This window comes from Cebus imitator, unplaced genomic scaffold, assembly GCF_001604975.1.
Source record: "Cebus imitator isolate Cc_AM_T3 unplaced genomic scaffold, Cebus_imitator-1.0 Scaffold99, whole genome shotgun sequence".
NCBI lineage: Eukaryota > Metazoa > Chordata > Mammalia > Primates > Cebidae > Cebus > Cebus imitator.
Genome location: NW_016107414.1, coordinates 2,278,904 through 2,304,386, shown reverse-complemented (window position 1 = coordinate 2,304,386; position 25,483 = coordinate 2,278,904). Strand labels below are relative to the sequence as shown.

The following is a 25,483-nucleotide window of genomic DNA, read 5'->3' as shown; positions in this document are numbered from 1 at the left end:
CAGTTTCAGGAGATTTTGGGCTGAGATGATGGAGTCTTCTAGATATACAATCATGTCGTCTGCAAATAGAGACAATTTGACTTCCTCCTTTCCTATTTGAATACCCTTTATTTCTTTTTCTTGCCTGATTGCTCTGGCTAGAACTTCTAGTACTATATTGAATAGGAGTGGTGAGAGAGGGCATCCTTGCCTAGTGCCAGATTTCAAGGGGAATGCTTCCAGTGTGGGCCCATTGGCTGGGCTGGGTAAGGCAGTGGGTACTGCATTGAGTAGGGTGATGCTGGCATCCCTGGCTGAGGGGGCATGGCGTGGTAGCCCTGGTAGCTTGGTCCAGGGTAGCTGGGCAGCACACTTGAAGGCTGAGGGTAAGGGGCGTGCACCACAGTGGTCGACGTGGTGGTGGTGACAACCGGACATGGTCGGCAGCACGTCTTGTACAGGCAGCAGCAGGAGCAGGTGAAGCAGATGATGATAGTGACAACAGACAGCAAAAAGATGGTCAGGTCAATGGCCACAGTTGCTCCGGACCCTGACATGGGGTCGTTGTAGCCAGGGCGAAACCTCAGCGCTGAGCCCAGCTGCTCCACCGGCTCTACATCAGCAGGCACACGTGGACAGCATGGCGACCCTCATGAACCGCACATACACCTCTGGAGGGCCTTCCAGAATTAGAAAACCTGAAGTCTCATTATATTTTTTATAGAGATGGGATTTCACCATGTTGCCCAGGTTGGTCTCAAACTCCTGAGTTCAAAGTGATCTGACTACCTCAGCCTCCCAAAGTGCTGGGGTTACAGGCGAGAGCCACCACTCCCAGCCAGCTTCTCCCCTTGTTTGATGAGTTATAGGAAAATAACGCTAGCTGACATACACAGCGTGTGACACGTCTGTATTGTTTTGTGGGGTTTGCAAAGTGAGGACCCTTTCCAGATAATCTTTGCTGTAACTCCTTCAGCTAGGCACGGTGACATGGGCCTGTAGTCCCAGCTACCCGTGAGGCAAGATGTTTAAGGCTGCAGTGCACCAGATGATGCCTGTGAATAGCTACTGCATTCCAGCCTGGACAACATAGCAAGACCCTGTCTCTAAAAAAAAAAGAATTACCCCTCTCTCATCCTTCTGGAGGTGACCTCACACAATGTTGTCACCCACCAGAAATCCCTCCCAAAAGTGTCTGTAGGTAGTTTGATTCTTCCTCAGGTTGTCCTTCCTCCTCTGTCTTCCCTTTTTGAAGAATGTGGGTGGGAAAAATGGAGGTGGTGAGGGGATTTTTCTTATGTCCTTGGAAACTTTTTTTTTTTTTTAACATAATGTCCTTTTAAAAGGATGGAAAGTAAACACAAGCCAAGAGATAACAACATTCTCTCTGCTTTAATCTTTCCTATCCCATATTTGAATTTACATGAAATGAAATACTTCCAAGTACATTCGAGGCGAGACTGTTGACTTTAAAGATGATCAAAGAGCGCTTTCTCCATTCTGCACTCACTCCTGATGTGGAGTCTGGGCTCAGCTACCTCATAAAAATACAAAGCAAGATATGTCACTGATTGCAACATAACAGCTCCTACATCCATGGGAATCCTTCATGAACTTCAGGGATTCACATTTCCCATTTATCAAAAGATCTGTGATATTTATAGCATATGCATTTTTTAAAATGTGGTTTCTCTATAACTAACCATTCCCTCATGGCCCTCAAAGGGGAAGTAGGAAGCATTCCGTCAGTTTGCTTGAATATTAAGAATTCTTGGAAATAAGACATGGAATCTGTGAGAAGGAAACTGAAATGCTAAACATGGACGTTTTTCAAAGAAGGATTTTAGTGGAAGAAAAATGACCTTCTTATTGACCTGGGGGATCTATATCTCTGTGTGGATCAGGGGCCTAGGCATCACTTACTGCCCCGGCTTCTCCCACAGTTACATCTCCACCACTTATGTGGGGGAACTTCTTGATTTACCACCTCCCACTACGGACTGGTGACCCCATGGTACGATTTACCTTCCCAAAGAGAGAATGATATTCTCGGTTACTTGGATGGAAACCATCTCATGATCTCTACTTTCCTATCTCGTAGTTACTACCATTTTAATTTTAGGAGCATAAGAGTTTGGTGGGGGCTGGGCTGTGAAAGATAAAACAAGGAGGAAGCAGGATGGGGCCACGATGTTGCTCTGACCCCTGTGATGGGAAAGAGAGAAGGAGCTGGACGGAGGAGAGAGAGCCTCAAACCATGGGGCAGCTTAGACGCAGTCTTGACACTTAGCCGGGGCTTTGGGGTAAAAATTGCCCTGCATTGGGAAGAAACACTCTGGCCCCCTGGCTATTAACTTTCAGTTTGCAAAGGAAATCTGGGTGGGGACTTTAAGGCCCCAGCAATGGGCTGAACTCAGCAGCAGAGCGCTTCACTGGGCCAGAGCAGTGATATTTTAAGATCTGTCTGAACATGCCACAGCCTCCCCCACACCCAAATGTCTTACGCCCCGCCTGCCTCACTCATATGTATTTCTTGCCCAGCTCCTATAATTGTTTGAGTTTGCTGCTCCTGCTGATAGCTGTCTTTAAAGTAGCTCTTCCGGATTTGCACACATTTGGAAGTAAGAGTCAGCAGATGAGAGTTGGAAGCAGACTTGGACTTGGGAAGGCTGTGCAGAGGATGGGCGATAGCAGGCTTCAGTCAGATAGACGCGAGTTCGACTCCCCGCTCTACCACCGGCTGCTGCGTGACCTCAGGCAGGTCATTAATCTCTCCTAGTCTTGGGCACCACGAAGCACTAAAATGAGGCCAACAGAGCAATCAGTGTACCCCCGCCTGCCCCCCAGCCCTGACCCTCTGAGTTTCTGAAGCTTTGTTCTTTTGAGTAAACTAAGGAGAAAGAAAGTGGAAGGTAAAGCAGAGAAGCAAGCTGTGCATGTGGGCGAGTCCACGTGGGCACAGTCACCCAGGAGCTGTGTCCACCCCAGCCTAGACAGGGGATTTCCATCCTAGGAACAGGGACGATAAAGCAGCATAACTGAGGCTGCAGCAGCTGCTTCTCTCCCAGCTCATCTAAGCTGCTCCTGCCTAGAGCGGCCATGGCTGCTGGTGGCCCATATGCCACCGTGGATGATGAAAATGTGCAGGTCAGTTCCCTCTCTGCTTCTGACTTTCCCTGGCCCATTCAGCAATGTGTCCCTCTCTTCTCTGCAACTATGCTCCTGCTCTTCTTCCAAGGCTCACCTCAAGTTGCATCCAGCCCTTCATCAGCTCCTCCCCAAAACTAACGAAATCCAGCCTCCGCCCTCATCCAAATCACAGGCATCTCCCAGATGGACGGGACAATTGGCTTTGATTCGCCTCTCTGGTTTCCGCTTGCTCAATGCACTTGGTCTTCCACCTAGTAACCACATATAAACAGCAGCCGCTATGGAAATGAGGAGCCAGGGCCTCTGTTGATCTCTCTCCAGGCGGCCTGATCATTTTTCAGTTCCTCCAACTTTCCACGCCCTCCCCCACAGGCACTCACTCACTCGCACACACCCCCTCACCCACACACTCCGGCCTCCACAGATTCCTCTTCCTCTGCCTGAATGCTCTCTCTCCCCACCCCTTTATCTGACTAACTCCTTTTCACCCCCAGATGGAAGCTTCCATGGCCACTTTCTCAGGCAAACTTTCCCTAAGCCCTCACCCATCACTACTTCCCAACTGCACTTAGAATTTGTCATAACTTCCGGTATGTTATTTCTCATAACTTCCTGTATTTTATTTCTCATAACTTCTTGTATTTTCTTTCTATCCCACTCATGAGAGGTGGAAACCCTGTGTTTCCTTCTGTGATAATTTGATTAGAATTTGTCTCCTCCACTAGAATGTACATGGCATGAGATCAGAAACAGTTGTGCTTACCATGATACCTCCAGCAGAGCCCCCGGCATATAGCTGATGCTCAGTACAGTCTCGGTGAATGAATGAATGAATCGCTCCCCAGATTTCTCCAAGTGCAGCTAAGACCACTCTATCCTCAGCTGCTCAAGTTTAGATTAGCACATTGCATCTGCCAGATGTGTCAAGGTCTCTGCACTGAGGTTATCATCACCATGAGGGCAGTGAATCTTTGTTCTTCACCTTTGTATCCCTATCCACCTCTCATTCTTCCTTCCAAATGTGTATTCATTTTCCTTCTCCTTCTTCCAGCTATTGTGTGAAGATGGGCATTTTAGGGAAATGTCCTTTTTGGAAATCATTTAAGAACATTTCTTCCATGGTACCCAGAATCTAACTGCCTGTGTACCCACAAGGCACAAAAATGTGAACATACGTCCTCCTTCACCTCTTAAATTTCTACACAAATGTTTCCAAATTAACACCCTATTAAGGAGTATCTTGTGAGTGACCTGAGCAACCATTGCGATGGTTACTGGATTCCTTTGCAGTGGCCTGTCAACTGCTTCCAGCTGTTATTCACAAAGAGCTCAGTGCAGTGCCAGGAACGCGGGTGCACAATGAGTGCTTCCTGCTGTGATTGCAATGTCCAGTGCTGCCTGCATGCCAGCCTGACCACAAGGGCCTGAGCCCAGCTGTAAGTGGGGCGGTCAAGGGCAGCCTCTGCAAAGGGGTGACTCGAGCTGAGACCCAGAGGAGGAGGATCTGGCAGAAGAGGGTTTGGGCAGAACGAACAGCAAAGGGAAGGTCTGAGGTGGAAGCAAGCTCGGGGGATCTGAGAAAAGTAAGAAAACAATGTGACTGGAGGGAAAGGAACGAGGAGAGAGCTGCGAACTGGGAGGCTGATCCTGCCTCGAAGCCACATTAGGAAGGTGACCTTTTGCTCGGAATGCAGTTCTCAGCAATTAGGGGTTTTTAAAATAAGATAAGAACAGGACCCAATTTATGTATATAAAATAAAATATTCTCGCTGGTGTCTGGAGAGTCGGTTGTAAGGTGAAACAATGGATGTGAGGAACAAGTTAGAGTTCAGGTGACCTTGGACAAGTCATTTGATCTCTCTGACCCTCCGTTCTCTCATCTGTAAAATGGGGATAAGAAAGTCTGCCTCTGAGATTTCAGAGAAATAAGTGATATAATGACTTCAGTGTATCCAACATAAAACAGGTTCTCATTCAGTATAATTCCCTGTTTTCCCTCCATTTCAGGGAATGAATTCCCCAAGAGACTTTCCACATGCATTTCATTTTTCTATTGTAACATTAACATGGATGGTCTTTGCTACCGAAACCCTGAGACATAATTAATTGATTGCATGAGCTGTCTAGAGACACCCCCTGTCAATTGTAATGAAATGCCATACAGTTTTTCGTTCTTACAGAAGGGAATCACAGTATCGCAGCACATTTAGAGTTCTCCTTTGCTGGAAGTTTATATCCTTTGAAGATGTGGTCTGCTGTCCTGAAGACAGCAGGCCAAAATTACAAAATAAATCATTTATCAAGAATAAAACTGCTGCTGTCCATCTTGGACAGCTGTGGGTGCCCAGTGGGGTGGATGCTCACAAAAACCCCATTGTTCTCTGGAAAAAGCCCTTGTTTTCACCATAGGGAAATCCACCGGCTAAGCTGCATCCAATCTTCAGAGCAGCTGCCATATTTTAACAACTGCTCTGTCTAAAGATACGCGCTATCTTATTTCTAGACAAATGCAAGCACATTTCAGATGGTGGGTTTTTAAAGATTGATTTAAATGTATTTCATGGGAATTACAATGAAATATACCGTAATGTATTTCATTACAGGCTTTTATTTTCCTTTTTTTCCCCCCAATGTGGATGGTTAAAGTACAATTTTCAAAAAGGCAAAATTATGACTCCCATGCAAATATAAAATGAACTCATGTCAAAGATTTTAATCAATTTTGATGGATTAATAGGGAATCAATGAAATGTTAAAACTAAGTCGAAGATCATTGAGGATACTTGTCCAACCTGAATGTATTTTTTTAAAAAAGAGATCATTGAGGCGCTACGTAGGTATAGACAATTTAATTAAGGAATATTAGAGTGTGATTGCAAGGCTAAATATGAAACTGATTTAAGTCCTACAAGGTAATAAACCATAACCTTTCAGATTATTGTTTTTTACTGAACAGCAATTATTTGCCTATTTAACTGGAAAACAATCTACAAAGTAGCATGTAACTTTCATAAGTTTTTTTTGTTTTGTTTTTTTGTTTTGAGGGTCTCACTCCGTCACCCAGGCTATAGTGCAGTGGCGAAATCTCAGCTCACTGCAACCTCCACCTCCTGAGCTCAAGCCATCCTCCCACCTCAGCCTCCCCAGGAGCTGGGACTATAGGCATGCGCCACCATGCTGGACAATTTTTGTATCTTTTGGTAGAAACAGGGTTTCACTGCGTTGGTCAGGCTAGCCCAGAACTGCTGGCTTCAATTCATCCGCATGCCTCCGCCTCCCAAAGTACTGGGATTCCAGTCATGTGCCATCATCCCCGGCCTAAGTTTTGACCTTTAATCAATACTCTTTACAAGACTCCAAAACTCTATTCCCTTAAATACTTCATCACTGCTGGATTCTCCAAGCTCAGCCCCCACATTCTTGTGAAACCCATTCCCAACATATTCAAGGGATAATGATTCCATGTGCAGACTAGTTATGCCTTGAGGTTTATCTTCTGGATATGCTGGTGGTCATTCTTCCTGAAGGTTATCCAAAAGCGTGGGCAGAAGGTCACAGAAAGCTTCCCTCTTACCCTACTCCATACAGAAATAAGAGTGCTCATCTTGGTGTTTATGACTTTTTAGCTCCTAAAGACTTGAAATTGGGGGCGTTACGTCACACCTCACTTTCATTCACTAATTCAACAAGTAGCCAAATATCCCGTACCCTGTGCTGGACTGTGGGATGCAGTCCAGAGCGAAGAGGGTGTGGCCCTCACTCTCCCAGAGCTTACGTTCTTGTGGGGAGACAGATCCTAGATGAGTTGAACCCTAATGTGATAGGTACTGATGTGCAAAGGTGTTGAGCAGAAGTATGGGGAGAACTAGTTTGGTCTAGAGGGTGTCAGGGGCCCTTTTTCTAAGGAAGTGACATTTCAGATGAGTCTGGAAGCATGTGTGGGATTTCACTGGGTGGAAAGCTACTAAATGCTTTGGGGTAGAGAGAATAGCATGTGTGATGGACTCAAGCCCTCAGAAAGGGTGGCGTCCCAGGGGCCAATGAGGAAGTGATACCTATGAGGCTAGAAGCGTGGAAAGGGGCAAAATCACACAGGGCCTTGAAGATTTGGGCAGTCTGGGCTTCATCCAAAAGGCAGTAGGGAGCCACTGAAGGGTGATAGAGGAGTGGCATGATCAAAATTCATGTCCCTTGAAAACTCGAGGAGGACAGCAGTGCCATATGTCATAAACATTCCATAAATGTTTGCTGAATTTGTGAAGGAACAATTGGCTGACCCAGGAAGACACCCCGTGGGGTGCCTGACTCCAGGAAGTGCGGTCAGAGTCCGTGAACTGCAGCTCAGCTCTCTGCTTCTCAGTGTAATCTCACACACTCACTGGGCTCAGACAAATGATAGCTTCACATCTTCCCTTTCACTTGAGGATTTCTGCTTCACCATGGAGAAGAGAGGAATCTCTGCAGGCAGGAATGCCTCTCACACTACACACGGCCCTAACTCCTTTTGGGACCTTTTCTCTTTTAAAAAAATGAGTAAAAAGTGGGGGACAGCAGGCAGGTGACACATTCCCCGAGTTGCCTGCAGGTTATCCCCACAGCGACTTGAGGGCTGCAGCTGATTCTGTAGTTTTGAGTGGTCTGGGTGCTGCCAAGAATGTGCTAGAAAACATTTCAAGTTTCCTTGACAAAGTTTTTTAAACAAATACATCACCCAACACAGAAGTAATGCACAGGGTAGATGAGGGTACAAGGAGCTGTGCAGCCTCATTCACAGTGGGCGGAGGTGTGAATTGATTGAAGCTTTGCTGGAGGGCAACGTGACAGCATCCAGAGCCCTAATGGTTTCCACCTGCCAACTTCCCACTGAAGAATTTATCCATGGAAATGAATAAGGGGAGTTCCCAATATTAGCTATAAAGATGATCATTTCAGCATTGTTTGCAATAGCTAACACCTGCAATTAGCTAGAATGTCGAAAACTAAGAAGAAAAATTATGTTTCATCCATACAATGGAAAACCGTGTCACTGTTTTAAAGAATACTGAAGAAAAACGTTTATTGACATGGAAAGATGTTCACAATTTATTTTTAAGTGGGAAAAAAAGGCAGATTATAAAAGTGTGTGTCATATTATGCCATTAGGTTTTAAAATATAATGATGACTCTAGATGTGTATGTGAACAAATAGGCAGAAGAAAAGATCTAGAAAGATCAAAAACCAAAGGATTAACAGCACTTGCCTGTGGTGGTGACATTGCGGCACTTTGGTTTTCTTCTGTTTGGTTATTATTATTTTTACTTTTTCTTTAGTGAACTTTTATTTTGTAGAAAGAACAAAAGGTTTTATTTACAGAACTTGTTCATGATCTCCTAGGATCTCAGCTGTATTAGGTTTTGTGGGGCGTGTTCAGTGTCTCCTTGGCTGCTTGGAGGATCTGATTCTACCTCTGCTTTTTAGATAGACCAGTAGTAGTGTTTCCCCACATCCACACAGACCTGCTTGTCTGGGTAAGATGGTATTTATCAGCATTGGTCTTCCAATTCCATTTTTGTAACAGAAAAGAAATATTATGCAAGAAGCACAATAATTTTCAAGAAACATAATGGGAGAGTTAGTCACTTTTGCTTTATTTAAGAACTGTATCAACAGGGGTTATTGGGTGTAAAAGGTGTAATTAAATTTATTTAGAAAAATTAAAAAAAAAACAAATGGAAGGATAAATACCAAAAACAGTGTGAATTGTTATCTCTGAGTGGTGGGATTATGGATAATTTTTATTTCTTCTTTCATTTCTCTATTTTTCTGAAAGTGAACATATATTGATATAAAAAGGAGGTGAAAGTGATAACTTTAAAACCTAAGGTAACAAGTTGCCTTCATGTAATTTCAGTGGAAAGTTCAATTAAGGAGGGGGTTGGCCATCACTGCCATGGTAAGGGGATGCTTTTTAGAACTGTGTGACTTACTGAAGCAGCATGGGTGGGAGAATTAGGAAACTGGGTTTGATCCTGGCTGTGTGACTACGGACAGGTTACTGACCCCCGAGTCTCTTGTCATTCACTAGGTTTTGTTTTTCTTCTTTCTTTCTTTCTTTCTTTCTTTCGTTCTTTCGTTCTTTCTTCTTTCTTTCTTTTTTTTTTTTTTTTTNTTTTTTTGAGATGGGGTCTCACTCTGTTGCCCAGGCTAGAGTGCAGTGGCTTGATCTCAGCTCATTGCAACTTCCGCCTCCAGAGTTCAAGTGATTTTCTTGCTTCAGTCTGTTAAGTAGCTGGGACTACAGGCATGCAACACTATGCCCAGCTAATTTTTATATTTTTAGTAGAGATGGGGTGTCGCCATTTTGGCCAGGCTGGTCTTGAACTCTTGACCTCAAGTGATCTCCCCTCCTCAGCCTCCCAAAGTGCTGGGATTACAGGCGTGAACCACTAGGCCCAGCCCCTTGTCATTCACTTATTAATGAACATTGACTGAGCATCTTCTATGTACCTGGGCCTGGGCCTGACACTGGGGACACAATAGCCAAGTGAGATGTGGGCCCAGCAGTCACGGAACTGCCAATCCAGTTCAGAAGGAAAATAGCAAACACCAGACAAAAAGCAACCTAATAGTAATAACAGTCACAGCTGCCTGTACCAAGCACTTACTAAATGCCAGGCACCTATACTTGACAGAAAGAGAGATACGCATATGTATACACAATATATAATAGATTGAAATATATATAACAGATACATATATGGTGTACATATATATATCAACCCATCATATATAGTATGTGTATATATATCCACCCATTTAATTCTCACAGTAACCCCATGAGGTAGGTATTACTATTATTACCATTTTACAGATGAGGAAACTGAAGATCAAATAGAGTAGCTAATTTGCTCAAAGGTACACAGGTAGGAATTTCTACCCAACCGTGTGCTCACTGAACTACATAAGTACAAGGGTCATGGTTTTCACAAATTAAAACAGGGCCATCCAGTTGGAAACCAGCCTGGGCAATGGCAAAACCCCTTCTCTATAAAAAATACAGACTTCAGCCCGGTGTGGTGGCATGCGTGTGTAGTCCCAGCTACTTGGGAGGCTGGGGTGGGAGGATTGCCTGAGCTTGGGAGGTTGAGACTGCAGTGAGCCAAGATTTCACCACTGCACTCCCGCCTGGGCAACAGAGTGAGACGCTGTCCCAAAAACAGAAACAAAACAGAGCCATAAAACCATATTAGGATCACACAAACTTGTCTCATGGTACAGGTAAGTCTGCCCTGAGGATGTGACATTTCAGTTCGAGCCCAAGGATGTGAAGGAACAAATCAGGCAAAGAGCAGGGGCAAGAGCCTCTGGGGTGGAAGAAATGAAATGAAAGGGCATTATGAATCTGCATTAAGCTTTCTAAGTGAGTGGGATTGGTGTAACGGTCACTGGCCATGGTGCTAACAGCAAATTCTCTTCCCCCTCTACTCCCAGGCACTCCTGGCCAGGGCACTTTATGACAACTGCCCTGACTGCTCCGACGAGCTGGCTTTCAGCAGAGGGGACATCCTGACCATTCTGGAGCAACAGGTGCCAGAAAGCGAGGGCTGGTGGAAGTGTTTGCTCCATGGGAGACAAGGTCTGGCCCCTGCCAACCGCCTCCAAATCCTCACGGAGGTCGCTGCAGATAGGCTACGCCCCCCATTCCTGAGAGGCCTGGAAGAAACTCCTGCCAGCTCAGAGGAAACCTATCAGGTGCCCACTCTACCCCGCCCTCCCACTCCAGGCCCTGTTTATGAGCAGATGAGGAGTTGGGTGGAGGGGCCCCAGCCCCCCGCTGCGCAAGTCTACGAATTCCCTGACCCTCCCACCAGCGCCAGAATCATCTGTGAAAAGACTCTCAGCTTTCCAAAACAGGTATGCACATTTCCAACAACTAGACATGGGTTGAGGGTTGTGGAAACACCCAGGTCCTAACCACGCCTTGAGTCATGGGTGTCCTTCAGATCAAATGCGCAAAATGGGAGCCCAGATTGCTGGAGCCACCATGCCTGGCCTAAAGCATCCATTTTTAAAAAACAGAGGAAAAAGAGCATTCATTAAATGTGAAATGGGCCAGGCTCAGTGGCTCATTCCTGTAATCCCAGCACTTTGGGACGCCAAGGCAGGAGGATCGTTTGAGCCTAGGAGTTTGAGACTAGCTGGGGCAACATAGTGAGAACTCATCTCTGATAATAATAATAAGAAGAAGCAAATAATTAGGCGTGGTGGCAGGCACCTATAGCCCCATCTACTCAGGAGGCTGTGGCAAGAGGAACCTCTGAGCCCAGGAGATTGAAGCTGCAGAGAACTATTACTATGGCGTCTCCCTGCACTCCAGCCTGGGTGACTGACCAGGACCCTGTCTTTAGAAATAATAAAACAAATGCAGAATGAAAACTTCTTTTTTAATAAGGAAAATAATTAAAGGAAAGAAGGAGAAAAATAATTCACTGTTTCCCCCAAAGCCCTGGCCTTCATGAGGTACAGAGAAGATGTGCACAGGCCTGAGTCGCTGCAGGTACTTCCAGCCATCAGGTGCTTTGCTTTCAGCTCCATGACACATCCCACCCAGCCACAGCTCTGGCAGAGATCTTGGCAAGGTCTGTGTGCAGGGAAAGGCCACTCTCCCCGAAGCATGTGCTGCTGTGGGGGCCCCAGGAATGGGCCCCTCGGCATTCAGGCCTTCTCCATATCAACTTCCAAAGTTGTCTTCAAACAGGAAAGGGTTGATTTCTCAGAAGATTTTGAATACTTTGCATATTTGAACTCCCTGGGCTACAAGACATAGAACCAGACAGTTGTTAAAAAGAACAGCTGCCATGCACAGACGTCCCTACAAACACCAGCAGGAAACTGGTGGAACGTTCTGAAGTAGTCAACGAGGTGGACCCTAACTCTCTTTTCTGTAACAACTGGCCCCAGTCTAGGCCTGGCATGCTCAGCTGCTGTCCGAGCAGCTGACTCAGAGCAGGGCTTTGGTGAGGTTTCTTCTAAGAACAAATGACATTAGCTGAAGTTAGTTTGAATTTCTTCCAAAGCCATGAAAAGGAAAAACAAAAAAATCAATAGCAATTCCTTCCTCTCCGTGAAAGAAAAACAGATGCAATGTTCTCTGTTAACCAGAGGACACCTGAAGAGCAGTAACAATCAGTTAAGGATTTTCTGATCCACAGAAAAGGCTGGCATCTCCCCCCTCCTCATGCCACTCAATACAGTGCCAGCCTCCTGCAAGGTGCTCAGTAAATATCAGTTGCGTGAACAAAATTGACCATACACAACATATGGTTTCAGAAACGTGGGGTCCACTGTCAACTGCTAGATTGACATCCGGGTGAAAGGAAAGATGAGTTTACTTTAACTTTGAAATTTAACTTTGAAAACGGATCCGGGCATTAGCAATGAGATCTGTCCTTAATGTTAAGTGCATCAACAATTTGAGCCCTTGCTTGTGCAGGCTGTGGCTAACAACAGAAACCACAAGGAAATTCAGGGGGGCCCCTTTAACCACTGACCCGGGTTCTTGAGGTGGCCACAGTAAAACACCCGGGGGAGTTTCCTGCCCTGTTTCCCTTCCTTAAGCTCCCTCCATGTCTGCCCCACCTGTAAGTTACATGTTTGCTCCCTTCCTTCCCTATTTATTTGCCTTTTTTTTTTTCTTTTTAACCCAGAGTCTCGCTCTGTCACCCAGGCTGGAGTGTAGGCACTGCAACCTCTGCCTCCTGGGTTCAAGAGATTCTGATGCCTCAGCCTCCCAAGTAGCTGGCATTACAGGCTCCTGCCACCAGGCCCGGCTAATTTTTTTTTTTTTTTTTTTTTGTATTTTTAGTAGAGAAGGGTTTTGCCATGTTGCCCAGGCTCGTCTCAAACTCCTGACCTCAGGTGATCCGCCCACCTCGGCCACCCAAAGTGCTGGGATTACAGGCATGAGCCACCAAACTAGTGGCTCAGAGTTGCCTGGTCTATCAACAGCCTCTTCCACTTGAAATGTAGTTTCTGGGCAGTTTTAGCCTCAGGGCTAATGGCTAGACAACAGGGGCAGGGAGGAGATGCCTGCCTTTTCTGTGGATCAGAAAATCCTTAACTGATTGTTAACTGCTCTTCAAGTTCTTCTAGCTGTCCCAGAAGCCAAGTGAGATGGCATTCCTGGCTTGTAAGTCACAGACCACATCTCTTGCTAAGAGACCCCAAGCACAAAGCAGGCAAGAAATTTAAAAATATTTTTGTTTTTTGAGACGGAGTTTTGTTCTTGTCGCCCAGGCTAGAATGCAGTGGCGTGATCTCGGCTTACTGCAACCTCCGCTTCCTGGCTTCAAGGGGTCCTCCTGCCTCAGCCTCCTGAGTAGCTGGGACTGCGGGCACACGCAACAGTTAGAACTGTTTGCCCATGGCGACTTCACAGGCTTGGAACACAGCCTTTGCCAGTCATTTCATGGACTGTTTTTAAAATCTGTGTTGACAGTCTGTACGCTAAGAGTGGCCCAAAATTAACATTCGTCAACGTGGAAATATGTCATTTTTCTTAAGCTGTCCTAAGAGAGGTATCTATGTGTCAGAATCAGACATCTCTATAGCTGGTCGAGCTCTCTGTGTATCTTTAGATTAGAACAAGTCTTCATTTTACAGATGAGGACATCAATTCCCAGGGAGGTGAAATTGCTCATGCAGAGTCACACAGCTGATGAAGCATGACTTCCATCACCCCCAAAACAGAGCCCTTATTCCTTGATCTTCCTGCACCTGACTCTGTGGCTGACATCATCCTTTCCAATGAACACTTTATTGAAATCTCACCTACAGATGCTACGTAACAGCTCTAACTTATATCCAGACCTAGAAACAACAAAGCTAGCAGACCAGGAGCCCCCAGTGCCTTCTCTCTCTCACTTCCGCACCAGGGTAGCCACTATCTGGAGCTTTGTTTTACTTTTTATTCCAACTTCCTTAATATAATGTGCTGGCCTAATTTTAAAAAACCACACACATAAAGAACATATTTGATTTCAGTTTATATTCAGAAGGGCCTCTTTGGTATTTCAAGAGAAAAGGGCCAGATTTCCTGGTGAAATTGCTCTTGGACCCACTAGTTCCTAAACTGGAATTTCCTTCTGTCTCCCTAAACCTTTGGAAACCGCATTTCTTAAACATGTTCCTTAACTGATCACCACACTGGACCTACGTTTTCCAAGAAGCACTGGGCATTTTTGAGCTGGCTTCCTTCCATCTGAAATGTCAGACCCAGGAAAGTCCCTTTGCTCTGCGGAGGTGCTCTTATAGGCATAGCGGACCCCAAAGTCAGCCATCAGAATAAAACGGGCCTGAAGTCATAGGGGAAGAATGGGCCTTGGGACAGCATTTGGAAAGGGTCTGCGGTAGGAGAAAGCTTGGTGTGTTCAAATAAGTGAGAGCTGGGAGGGAGGAGATACAGACATGACAGCCAATGGTCAGAGACACTCACTCAGGGTCCCTCGGCATGGCTGCTACGTAGCCTGTCTGGGCCAGTGAAAAGCTTGGATTTCTGGCCGGACACGGTGGCTCATGCCTGTAATCTTTGCACGTTGGGAGGCCGAGGCAGATGGATCACTTGAGGTCAGGAGTTCAAAACCATCCTGGCCAACATGGTGAAATTCCGTCTCTATTAAAAATAAAAAAAAGTAGCAGGATGTGGTGGCAGGCACCTGTAATCCAAGCTACTCAGGAGCCTGAGGCAGGAGAATCACTTGAACCTGGGAGGCAGAGGTTGCAGTGAGCCAAGATGGCGCCATTACACTCCAGCCTGGGTGGCAGAGCAAGACTGTCTCCAAAAAAAAAAAAAAAAAAAAAAAAAAAACAAGAACTCCTTAAAAAAAAAAAAAAAAAAAAAAAAACAAAACTTGGATTTCATTTCATTCAAAATGTAATGAGAAACCACTGACGGGCTTGTCCACCTAGACCAATCAGCCTGAGACCACTGAGAACAAAATTAATTCATTAAATGTAGAGAGGAAGATCGCAGAGCAGAGGAACCATGGGGCAGCTTGCAAACAGGAAAAGGCAGCGTAATGATGAGATGGGGAAAGGTGGGGTTTAGGTGAAATCTAAGCCAAGGTGTGCTTTGATAGGCTCTGTGCACAACAGGGCAGCATGCAGGCTGGACGTGGCCGCCCTCTTCTTGGGAACCACGAAGCGGAGATAGAGGGGAGTGCTGGGCCCGGAAACCCCTGTCCGAAGTACCACATGAGGGCCTGGGGATCGAGGCTGCTTCTCCGTCAATGACTCAGATCCCACACGCAGGAGTGGGATGTTTCATTCTTACTGATAGCACTTTGGAGAGCTGTGTTTCGAGAGCCTAGGATTTTAGGGAACGAAGTTTCTCAGGGAGTAAGAAAGCAGTCATCACTCAATGAAGGGGGCTGTTTTGACATGTGACAGCTGCAGCGTGTCCTTGGAAGAAATGTTCATTCTGTTTGCATTGCAGCTGCTTTATCTGCATCCTTGAGTCTAGCCAGATGAATGGTGGGGCAGATTTTTTTTTTTTTTTTTTTTTTTTTTTGAGACGGAGTTTCGCTCTTGTTACCCAGGCTGGAGTGCAATGGCGCGATCTCGGCTCACCGCAACCTCCGCCTCCTGGGTTCAGGCAATTCTCCTGCCTCAGCCTCCTGAGTAGCTGGGACTACAGACATGCGCCACCATGCCCAGCTAATTTTTTGTATTTTTAGTAGAGACGGGGTTTCACCATGTTGACCACGATGGTCTCGATCTCTTGACCTCGTGATCCACCCGCCTCGGCCTCCCAAAGTGCTGGGATTACAGGCTTGAGCCACCGCGCCCGGCCGACGGGGCAGATTTTTACACTGTGTGCTAATGTTTACCATCCAAGCTGTGCACATCCGTTCACCAAAAACCAACAGATAAACCTGGCACGTACCACATGCCATCCCCAGTACTGCGTCCTGGGGACACCGTGATGGGTGGAGGGACCCTGACCCAGTCCTCAGAAACTGCCCCTCCACCTGCATTTCCCTTCCCCACCTCTCCACTGCGAATATTGAAACCCTAACCAGCCCCTGAGCCTACTTGGAAAGCCCCCTACTCAACGACAGCTCCTTGGGACCCCAGTGAGAAATACATTCTCCCTGTCCAAGACTCCAGAGCGTCACCCTGTCCTCTCTTCCGGGTCCCGTGTTGCTTCCCAGCCTGTGTCCTTGGTGTGCTCAGACCTCATTTCCCTCTTAGGCGTTAAGCCGCCGGCAGACAGCATCCTCTACTCTAGAGGAAATTGCCCATTCCTCGGCCCCTCCTAGAGATGTTCTAGTTCAGGAGGTCTGAATGGGAGCCTTGGCAGCTGTAGTCTGTTTTTTTTTTTTTTTTTTTTTTTGAGACAGAGTCTCGCTCTGTCACCAGGCTAGAGTGCAGTGGCGGGATCTCGGCTCACTACAACCTCCGCCTCCCGGGTTCAAGCAATTCTCCTGCCTCAGCCTCCTGAGTAGCTGGGACTACAGGCACGTACCACCACATCCAGCTAATTTTTTTGTATTTTTAGTAGTGACGGGGTTTCACCATGTTGGCCAGGATGGTCTTGATGTCTTGACCTCGTGATCCACCGGCCTCGTCCTCCCAAAGTGCTGGGATTACAGGTGTGAGACACCGTGCCTGGCCAGCAGCTGTATTCTTTTAAAGTTTTTTAGGTGACTCGGACCCTGGCTGGGTTCAGAAGCTTCTCTGTGGCAATCAGTGTGGTACCCACCACTGAGCCGACAACATTGAGCTCTAAAGGATTAAGTTGAATCTGAAGTTCCTATGCACAGACCCAGGCTCCATGGCTGAGACCACGTTTCCCAAAATGGCTTGAGCAATAACTGGCCAAGTGCGCTCAATCAAATATAAATCAGATTCTCAATCCCACCCTTTGTAGGACAAAATGCAAACTCCTTAACTGACTGCTCCCTGTTAACCTTTCCCACCCCGTCTCCCCCTCCTCTCCCTCACCCCTCTCCATCACTTTCACATGGCCAGGTCCTCTTCCGCCTCCCACTGCTGCCAGGAAAAGCCGCCAGCTGCAGTTCATCTGCTCACCTCCTGTGTCCCTGTCTCAGCCCAGGTGGCGAGTCCTGAGGCAGCTCCCAGCCTCAGTTTCCTCCCACACCTTGTTAGTCCCTACCTTTCATCCGTACAGTCCCTCTGCCTGTCGCGTGCACGTCGGCAGCCTCAGCCTAGCTAGATGAATGCAGATGAATAACCCAGTATCAGAGTCACAGCCTCCTGGTCCCTAGAGAACATTAGAATCACCTGGTAAGCTTTTTAACAGCGCCGGTTCCCAGGCCCCCCTCAATACCCAGAGACTCCATCCAACCGGCGTGGGCCCAGGCATCTGCATGTTAACCTGCTTCCGGTGAACTTCCCAGGTGAGGCAGACGTAGGGCACCTGGGTCCCCCGTGAGGCAGGCTGCCTCCACCAGGAGCCTCCCACCTGCACCCTGCTATTCTCAGTCTTGAGAGTGAAAAGCCTGCATCAGGGGTGCCGGGTGACACCCTCAGCGTGCCCACCCAGCTGTCTCTGCTTTTGGAGAGATGACTTTGAACCCGATTGTGATCCTCAGAGTGACATTTCCTTTCCCTCTGCTCTCCTCCTTTCTCTCCAAGGCCATCTTCACGCTTCCCAGACCTGCCCGAACCTCGCTGCCAACTCTGCCTTCCCAGGTGTATGATGTGCCTACCCAGCACCGGGGCCTTGGGGCCCTGAAGGTGAGCCTTGTTCAGGGACCCCGCACCACCCAGACCTCTGCGCCCAGAGTCTGGGGTTCTTGGCATCATGCCCACAATGCATTTCAGCATTGCCATGGGAGGCCAGGGGCTCAGTCCTCTCAGTCTCTGGAATACACATCACCACTCAGAGGCCAACTTTACAAACTCCTTTTTACCCTTGGAGCCCAGGCCTGCTCTGGAAAACATTATGACTACTTGAGTTCTGAATATTTTGAAATTTTTACTTTTCATTTAGAATGGATTTTTTCTTTTTCTCTTTGAGATGGAGTCTTGCTATGTTAACCAGGCTAGTCTCGAACTCCTAGCCTCAAGCCGTCCTCCCATCTCAGCCTCCCAAAGTGCTGGGATTACAGGTGTAAGCCACTGCACCCAGCCATCATTTATAATAGATATTTAATATATGTGTGTGTACATACACATATACACACACTTATTTTTTTTAAGACATAGTCTTGCTCTGTTGCCAGGCTGGCGTGCAGTGGCGCAATCTTGGCTTACTGCAACCTCTGCCTCCTGGGTTCAAGCGATTCTTCTGCCTCAGCCTCCTGAGTAGCTGAGACCACAGGTGTGTGCCACCATGCCCAGCTAATTTTTGTATCTTTTTAGTAGAGATGGGGTTTCACCATGTTGGCCAGGATGGTCTCGATCTTTTGACCTCGTGATCTGCCCACCTTGGCCTCCCAAAGTGCTGGGATTACAGGCGTGAGCCACCTCGCCCGGCCTACACACACATTTTTTAAAAAATAATATTTTGAAGGACGTGCACCACAGTCTCAACATGGATTATCACTGATTATCTCAACATTGATTATCTCTGGGGGAAGAAATTTTAGTTGTTTCTTTTTTAACTTGCTTGTATGTAAGTGGAACATTAAATTTGTAAGACATGCTTCATGTGATCAAAAAATAGCTTCGCTTCTTTCTTAGCCCAGAAGAAACTGCTCTGCGGTGGCATCGTCCCTGCCCAGATCAGTAGCTCCTAACTTCCCTTGTATGCGAAAGCATCTGAGACCATTGGCCATCCTGGTGCCTGTGCCCCAACCCCAGAGACTGTTGAATCAGGTCTAGGTGGGGCCCACACAGCAGGATGTTTAAAAGCTCTCAGGTGATTCTCCTATGCAAGCCAGGCTTGAGAACCACAGTTCCAGCCTAAATAAAATTCCAAGCAGGCTCTGTGACTTCTTGGTCACTCATGGGTAACAAGTCATTTTAGGCTGGGCACGGCAGCTCCTGTAATCCCAGCACTTTGGGAGGCCAAGGCAAGAGGATCACCTGAGGTCAGGAGTTCAAGACCAGCCTGGCCAACATGGCGAAACCTCCGTCTCTACTAAAAATACAAAAACTAGCTGGGCATGGTGGTGCATGCCTGTAGTTCCAGCTACTAGGGAGGCTGAGGCAGGAGAATCTCTTGAACCTGGGAAGTGGAGGTTGCAATGAGCCAAGATCGTACCACTGCACTCCAGCCTGGGTGACAGAACAAGATTCTGTCTGAAAAAAAATAAAAATTAAAAAAATTTTTTAAATGTCACTTTAGCCTCCCCAGGCTCAGTTGAGTAATTTACTTGTCCAGGCAATAATCCAACTTTCTAGTTAATTTAAAGCCAAAGCTCCCGCTGCCCGGCTTGACCTGCTTGCTCCAGGAATTGTCTGGGCTCTCTGCTGGTTCACCATCGCAGGTTTCTATCCCTTCTCACTCACTGGGTGGTCTCAGACTCCTGTAGGGCCTCAAGAGGCAGGCAGGGAGAGGGGTGTGCGGGAGAAAGGCCCCGGTTCTGTTGGTGGGGTGCTGAAGCAGTGGCCAGTGGGGCAAGTGGATTCTTTCTCTCCCGGGCATTCCTGTAAGTGCCATGTCCTCTGACCACACTTCCTACCCCTCACCTCCTTGCTGAGCATCTTTATCCGGAAGTCCCTCCAGGTGGTCAAATGCATCTCCTCTGGCTGGTGGCTCCTCCCTTAGCTCTGGGGCAGGCAGGTCATCTCCAGCCACACCCTCCTGAGAGTCCCTGAGCCATTCCTCCCTGGCTCTTGCTCCAGCTCGTGTGATCCATGCCTGGTCCATGACAAACACACAAACCCCCTTTGCCCTGATAGACTCCAGGAGCACAGGCACTTGCCATGGGCGCAAAAGTTATCAATGAAAACACACTTGTACGACTCACTTCACTCCCCTTGTTCTAATCCCAGCCCCACTAGATGTGTCTTTATGTAAAAGTCTGACCTGTTGTTCACCATGATTTTTCTGCATTATGATTTTCTTAAATATTGCATTTAAAATAGTATTTACCTTGGTGACCAAGTTTTTTGATGCCCTCTTAATGCTGTGCCCAAGTCAAGTGCTTTGCTCTCCTCCCGGGTCCTGGCCTGAGAACTGGCCATCACAGAATGGTGCCACTCTGCATTTTGTCCTCCGCCTCTCTCTATTCACCTTTCCCAAGCAAGAGTCAGCCCCCATCCACTGTAATCCCAAGCTCAGGGGACATAAGTCAAGTCATTGAATGATCCCATGGGAGCACCTGACGGTTTGCTTTTGGGGAGTGAAAGGCAACCCCCGCTGCACCCCACCCCATTTCCAGCTGAAGAGAACCCTCAGGAGACTCACAGCCCAACTCTCTCTAAAGAAGCCCCTTCCAACATCCAGCTGTTTCTCTCTTTCTTTGAAAAACCTGTTTTGGTGCTCTCTTGCCTTGCTTTGGAATTTGTCACCTGTTTTTTGTATCGTAATATATGTTTTTAAATTATTGTACGCATTACATGTATAATATCATATAGATATATCTCAAGCCACTGAAGGAGTTTGAGCAGGGTAGTGACAATCAGATTTTTTTTTTTTTGAGGCAGAGTCTTGGTCTTTCACCAGGCTGGAGTGCAGGGGCACAATCTCCACTCACTGCAACCTCCATCTCCTGGATTAAAGCGATTCCCCTGCCTCAGCATCCTGAGTAGCTGGGACTACAGGCGTGCGCCACCACACCCTGCTAGTTTTTTGTATTTTTTTTAATAGAGACAGGGTTTCACCGTGGCCAGGATGGTCTCAATCTCCTGACCTCATGATCCACCCGCCTCGGCCTCCCAAAGTGCTAGGATTACAGGTGTGAGCCACTGCACCCGGCCTGACAATCAGATTTCTAAGAAGCACAGTGCCAGCTGGGCGTGGTGGCTCAAGCCTGTAATCCCAGCACTTTGGGAGGCCGAGGGGGGTGGATCACGAGGTCAGGAGTTCAAGACCAGCCTGACCAACATGGAGAAACCCTGTCTCTACTAAAAATACAAAAATCAGCTGGGCATGGTGACGCGTGCCTGTAATCCCAGCTGCTCAGGAGGCTGAGGCAGGAGAATTGCCTGAACCCTGGAGGCGGAGGTTGCGGTGAGCCGAGATCACGCCATTGCACTCCAGCAGAGTGAGACCCCATCTCAAAAAAAAAAAAAGCAGCACAGTGCCTGGCACTTAGGACCTTGGTAAGACACACGTTTATTAAATGAGTCACTCACACCCTGTTTTTATTACTCTCGTGATGTGAAGTGTCATCCGGCACATCACGAGAGCAATAAAATGGTCATTAGTAGGACGCCTTAAATATTTGCTGAATAATTATGACTGATAAACACAGGAAAATTTCTACTGAGAAAAACAAAAAAAGAAAACAGACATATTAGGTCTCAATCTCATTTATCCTCTGACTTAATTTTAAGATGAACTCGGCTGGGTGCAGAGGTGTGGTGGCTCACACCAGTAATCCCAGCACTTTGGGAAGCCAAAGGGGCAGATCACTTGAGGTCAGGAGTTCGAGACCAAACTGGCCAACATAGTGAAACCCCATTTCTACTAAAAATACAAAAAATTAGCTGGGTGTGGTGGTGCGTGCCTATAATCCCAGCTACTCGGGAGACTGAGGCAGGAGAATCACTTGAACCTGGGAGGTGGAGGTTGCAGTGAGCCGAGATTGCACCACTGCACTCAAGCCTGGGTGACAGAGCAAGACTGTCTCAAACAAAAGGGAGGGGGACTAACTCAAAGAAGACAAACTACCCTTTTTAACTTAGGCAACTGCAGTTGATTCTCTGTTGTCCCCCCCTCCACCTTTGGTTGAGAAGTCTCTTTTTAAAGCATAAAGTCCATTGTTTAATGTATATACCCTGTTACAGGAAAAACTTGGGACTATAACATCCCCTGTACTGCCCTAAACAAGGAAGGTGGGGGACCCCTCACCTAGATTTCCACCGTTAGTACCATAATCAAGAGCACCAAAATGTCTTCAGGACTTTGTGTCTTCCTTTGGAAAAAACACTCGTATTGGGAGAGTTTGTGATGTGTAGCCATTAGGAAAGAAACATTCAAGTTGTCTGCATTTGCGGTCTTTCCCAGGAGCCAGAGAAGCCGCAGTTATACGACATACCAGCCAGCCTCAAGAAGGCGGGACTCCATCCCCCAGCCGGCCAAGCAAGTGTAAGTGCAAAGAGGTGCTAAGGTGCAGTGTTACGAGCAACAAAAATCCTCTCAGAAATGTTATTAGCTTGGAGCCAGGTATGGTGGCTCAAGCCTGTAATCCCAACACTTTGGGAGGCTGAGGCAAGTGGATCACCTGAGGTCAGGAGTTCGAGACCAGCCTGGCCAACATGGTGAAACCCCATCTCTATAAAAATACAAATATTGGCCAGGTGTGGTGGTGAGCACCTGTAATCTCAGCACTTTGAGAGGCTGAGGTGGGCAGATCACTTGAGGTTAGGAGTTTAAGACCAGCCTGGCCAACATGGTGAAACTCTGTCTCTACTAAAATACAAAAATTTTAAAAATATATTATTAGCTTGGTCAAAAATTAGAATGCAAATTCCTCATAACAGAGACCTATTGCATTTGAGGTAAAACCTCTCATTGCGCTTGTGTTCAGGAATAGGACTAATTATGTGGTTTGGGATAAGTCATTTAACATCTCTGTTTTTATGGGTTGGGAGTATTAAGTGAGATAATCCGGCAAAGGACCTAGGATAGGGCCTGGCACAGAGCAAAAGTTATATAATGGCTTCTTATTATGCCAGACCTCAGGGACACGCTGTGATACAGTACACTTTTATCTGTACTGGGGGGAAGACTTTATTTGAAATCTGTGTAATCCATGTTTATAATATGATTCTACCATGTGTCCCACAGACATACTTACATCCAAGGTCATTAGGGAATATCTTACAAGAAGGCTGGCATTTCATAGCGGGATGCATAGGAGTTTGGTGGATGGAAAAGAAAGGGTTGCAAGGGCATTTAGAGCAGAGGAACCAGTTTGGGCAAAGTGAAATACAGGAACATGAGTCAGTGTTCTGAGTCCAGGGCAAAGTAAGCAGCTTGGGTGGCTGGACTCGTAAGCAGGTTGTGGCAGACTAGGGGGGTCGGCATGGTGGAAGTGGAAAGAAACAAGGCTCAAAAGAATTAGTGAAGGACCTTGAGTGGTGACAGAAATGAGTAGCCATCGAAGGAACTTGAGCAGGGGAGTGAGGATGAGATTTAAACGAGGCATTCACACCCTCTTTTGAAAGCTACTAACCCGGGCCACTGTGTGTGGTTCTTCCACAGGTGCAGGGTGTTCCCCTGATATCAGCAACTACCTTAAGAAGAGGTGGCTACAGAACATTACCAAATCCTCAGAAGTCAGAATGGATTTATGACACTCCAGGAAAGACCAGCATCAGAAAGACGTCTCTCACCAGCTTTGCGGAAGAATCAGGGCCCCACACTGTCCCCAGCTCCAGCTCTACTTTCCACAGTCCTCCAAGTGGCAGAGCCAGGTCCCTCACTCCACAACTGAACAACAGGGTGCCTATGCAGAAAAAACTCAGTGTTCCAGAAATTTCTTCTTACGGCTTTCTCACACCCAGAGACACATTTCCTTTGGATACAGATGTCAGCTACAAGGTTCCTTCAAGCTTTCTGATGCCCCGAGTGGAACAGCAGAACACCAAGCCCAACATTTATGACATCCCGAAAGCGATGTCCAGTGTGTCTCAGGCTGGGAAGGAACTGACGAAAATCAATGAGGTGTCAGAGAATTCCACGGGCCATGATTCCTCATGGTTCTCCGGGCGAACCACTTCCCTATCTCCTGAACCCGACAGATTATCAGTTTCCAGTTCTGACAGCAGAGCTAGCGTCGTTTCTTCGTGCTCCACCACATCCACCGACTCCTCCTCCAGCTCTTCCTCAGAGGAGTCAGCAAAGGAGCTCTTCTTGGACCTGGACATGGCCAAGGAGACAGCGATGGCTTTGCAGCACAAGGTAGTCAGCTCCGTTGCTGGCCTGATGCTCTTTGTCAGTAGGAAGTGGAGATTCCGAGACTATCTGGAGGCCAACATTGATGCAATCCACAGAGCCACTGATCACATAGAAGAATCTGTAAGAGAATTTCTGGATTTTGCCCGAGGAGTCCATGGGACTGCCTATAACCTCACTGACAGTCACCTTCAGAACAGAATTCGGGACCAGATGCAGACAATCTCCAACTCCTACCGCATCCTGCTTGAAACAAAGGAAAGCTTGGACAATCGCCACTGGCCTCTGGAAGTTCTTGTGACTGACAATGTCCAGAACAGCCCAGATGACCTTGAGAGGTTTGTCATGGTGGCACGGATGCTTCCAGAAGACATCAAGAGGTTTGCCTCCATTGTCATTGCCAATGGAAGGCTCCTTTTTAAGCAGAACTGTGAAAAGGATGAGACTGTTCAGTTGACCCCAAATGCAGAATTTAAGTGTAAAAAATGCATCCAACCTCCCCAAAGAGAAACTGAATCATACCAAAACAGTATCCTTTCCACTAAGCAAAGGGAAAGTGAACACTCTTCTGAACTATTAAAGAAAAATAGAGCAAATATCTGTGGACAGGTGAGTTCAGAATTCCAAGTGATCAAAAACGAGTCTTCAGTTATTACCTGGATTAGTTGCCATGAAGATGCTGAGACTCTTTTGATAATATATAGGCTTTGGGGAGACTCTCGTTCCATTTTCTAGAAAATAAAATTTATGAAAGCAAAATTCTTGATGAAATCTTATTAACAAGTCAGACAAAGATAGGTCAGCATAGGCAGATAGGTCATTTTATTTGGATTTCTTCTGAAAACTTTTGGCGTTCAAGTTTACCATGATATTAGAATTAAAAAGGATTTTTAAAGTTTCGTAAAAATCTGTTCCTTGAACAGATATGTAAAACCTTGCCACCAAATCTCCTTGCATTTTTGAAATTTATAAACTGAGTCATTGTCAGTGTGTTTCTTAGCAATGGAAGAGGAAGTAGAAACATTATTTTAAATCGCTCATGGTCTGATCAGCCTCCAGACTTTAGCTCCTCTTAGAAATACTTTTCTGAGACTTGGTGTGGTGGCTCATGCCTGTAATTCCAACACTTTGGGAGGCCAACGCAGGAAGATCCCTTGAGGCAGGTAAGACCAGTCTGGGCAACATAGTGAGATCCCAGCTGTACAAAAAAAATTTTTAAATATCCAGGTGTGGTGGCTCATGCACTTGGGAGGCTGAGTCAGGGGATCCCTTGAGACCACAAATTTGTGGTTACAGTGAGCTATGATGGTGCCACTGCACTCCAGCCTGGGTGACAG

General features: G+C 46.8%; 1 protein-coding gene across 3 annotated transcripts in view; it reads left to right on the top strand.

The window, feature by feature from the left end:
• Positions 1 to 25,483, top strand: part of CASS4 (Cas scaffold protein family member 4) — a 49,073-nt gene that overhangs the window by 17,176 nt on the left and 6,414 nt on the right. For all 3 annotated transcript variants that reach the window (XM_037741359.1, XM_017536583.2, XM_017536584.2), the window contains exons 2-5: positions 10,601 to 11,023; positions 17,768 to 17,869; positions 22,254 to 22,334; positions 23,454 to 24,755. In XM_037741359.1, coding sequence (XP_037597287.1) covers positions 10,601 to 11,023; positions 17,768 to 17,869; positions 22,254 to 22,334; positions 23,454 to 24,755 — 1,908 coding nt within the window. The remainder of the gene's footprint in view (positions 1 to 10,600; positions 11,024 to 17,767; positions 17,870 to 22,253; positions 22,335 to 23,453; positions 24,756 to 25,483) is intronic.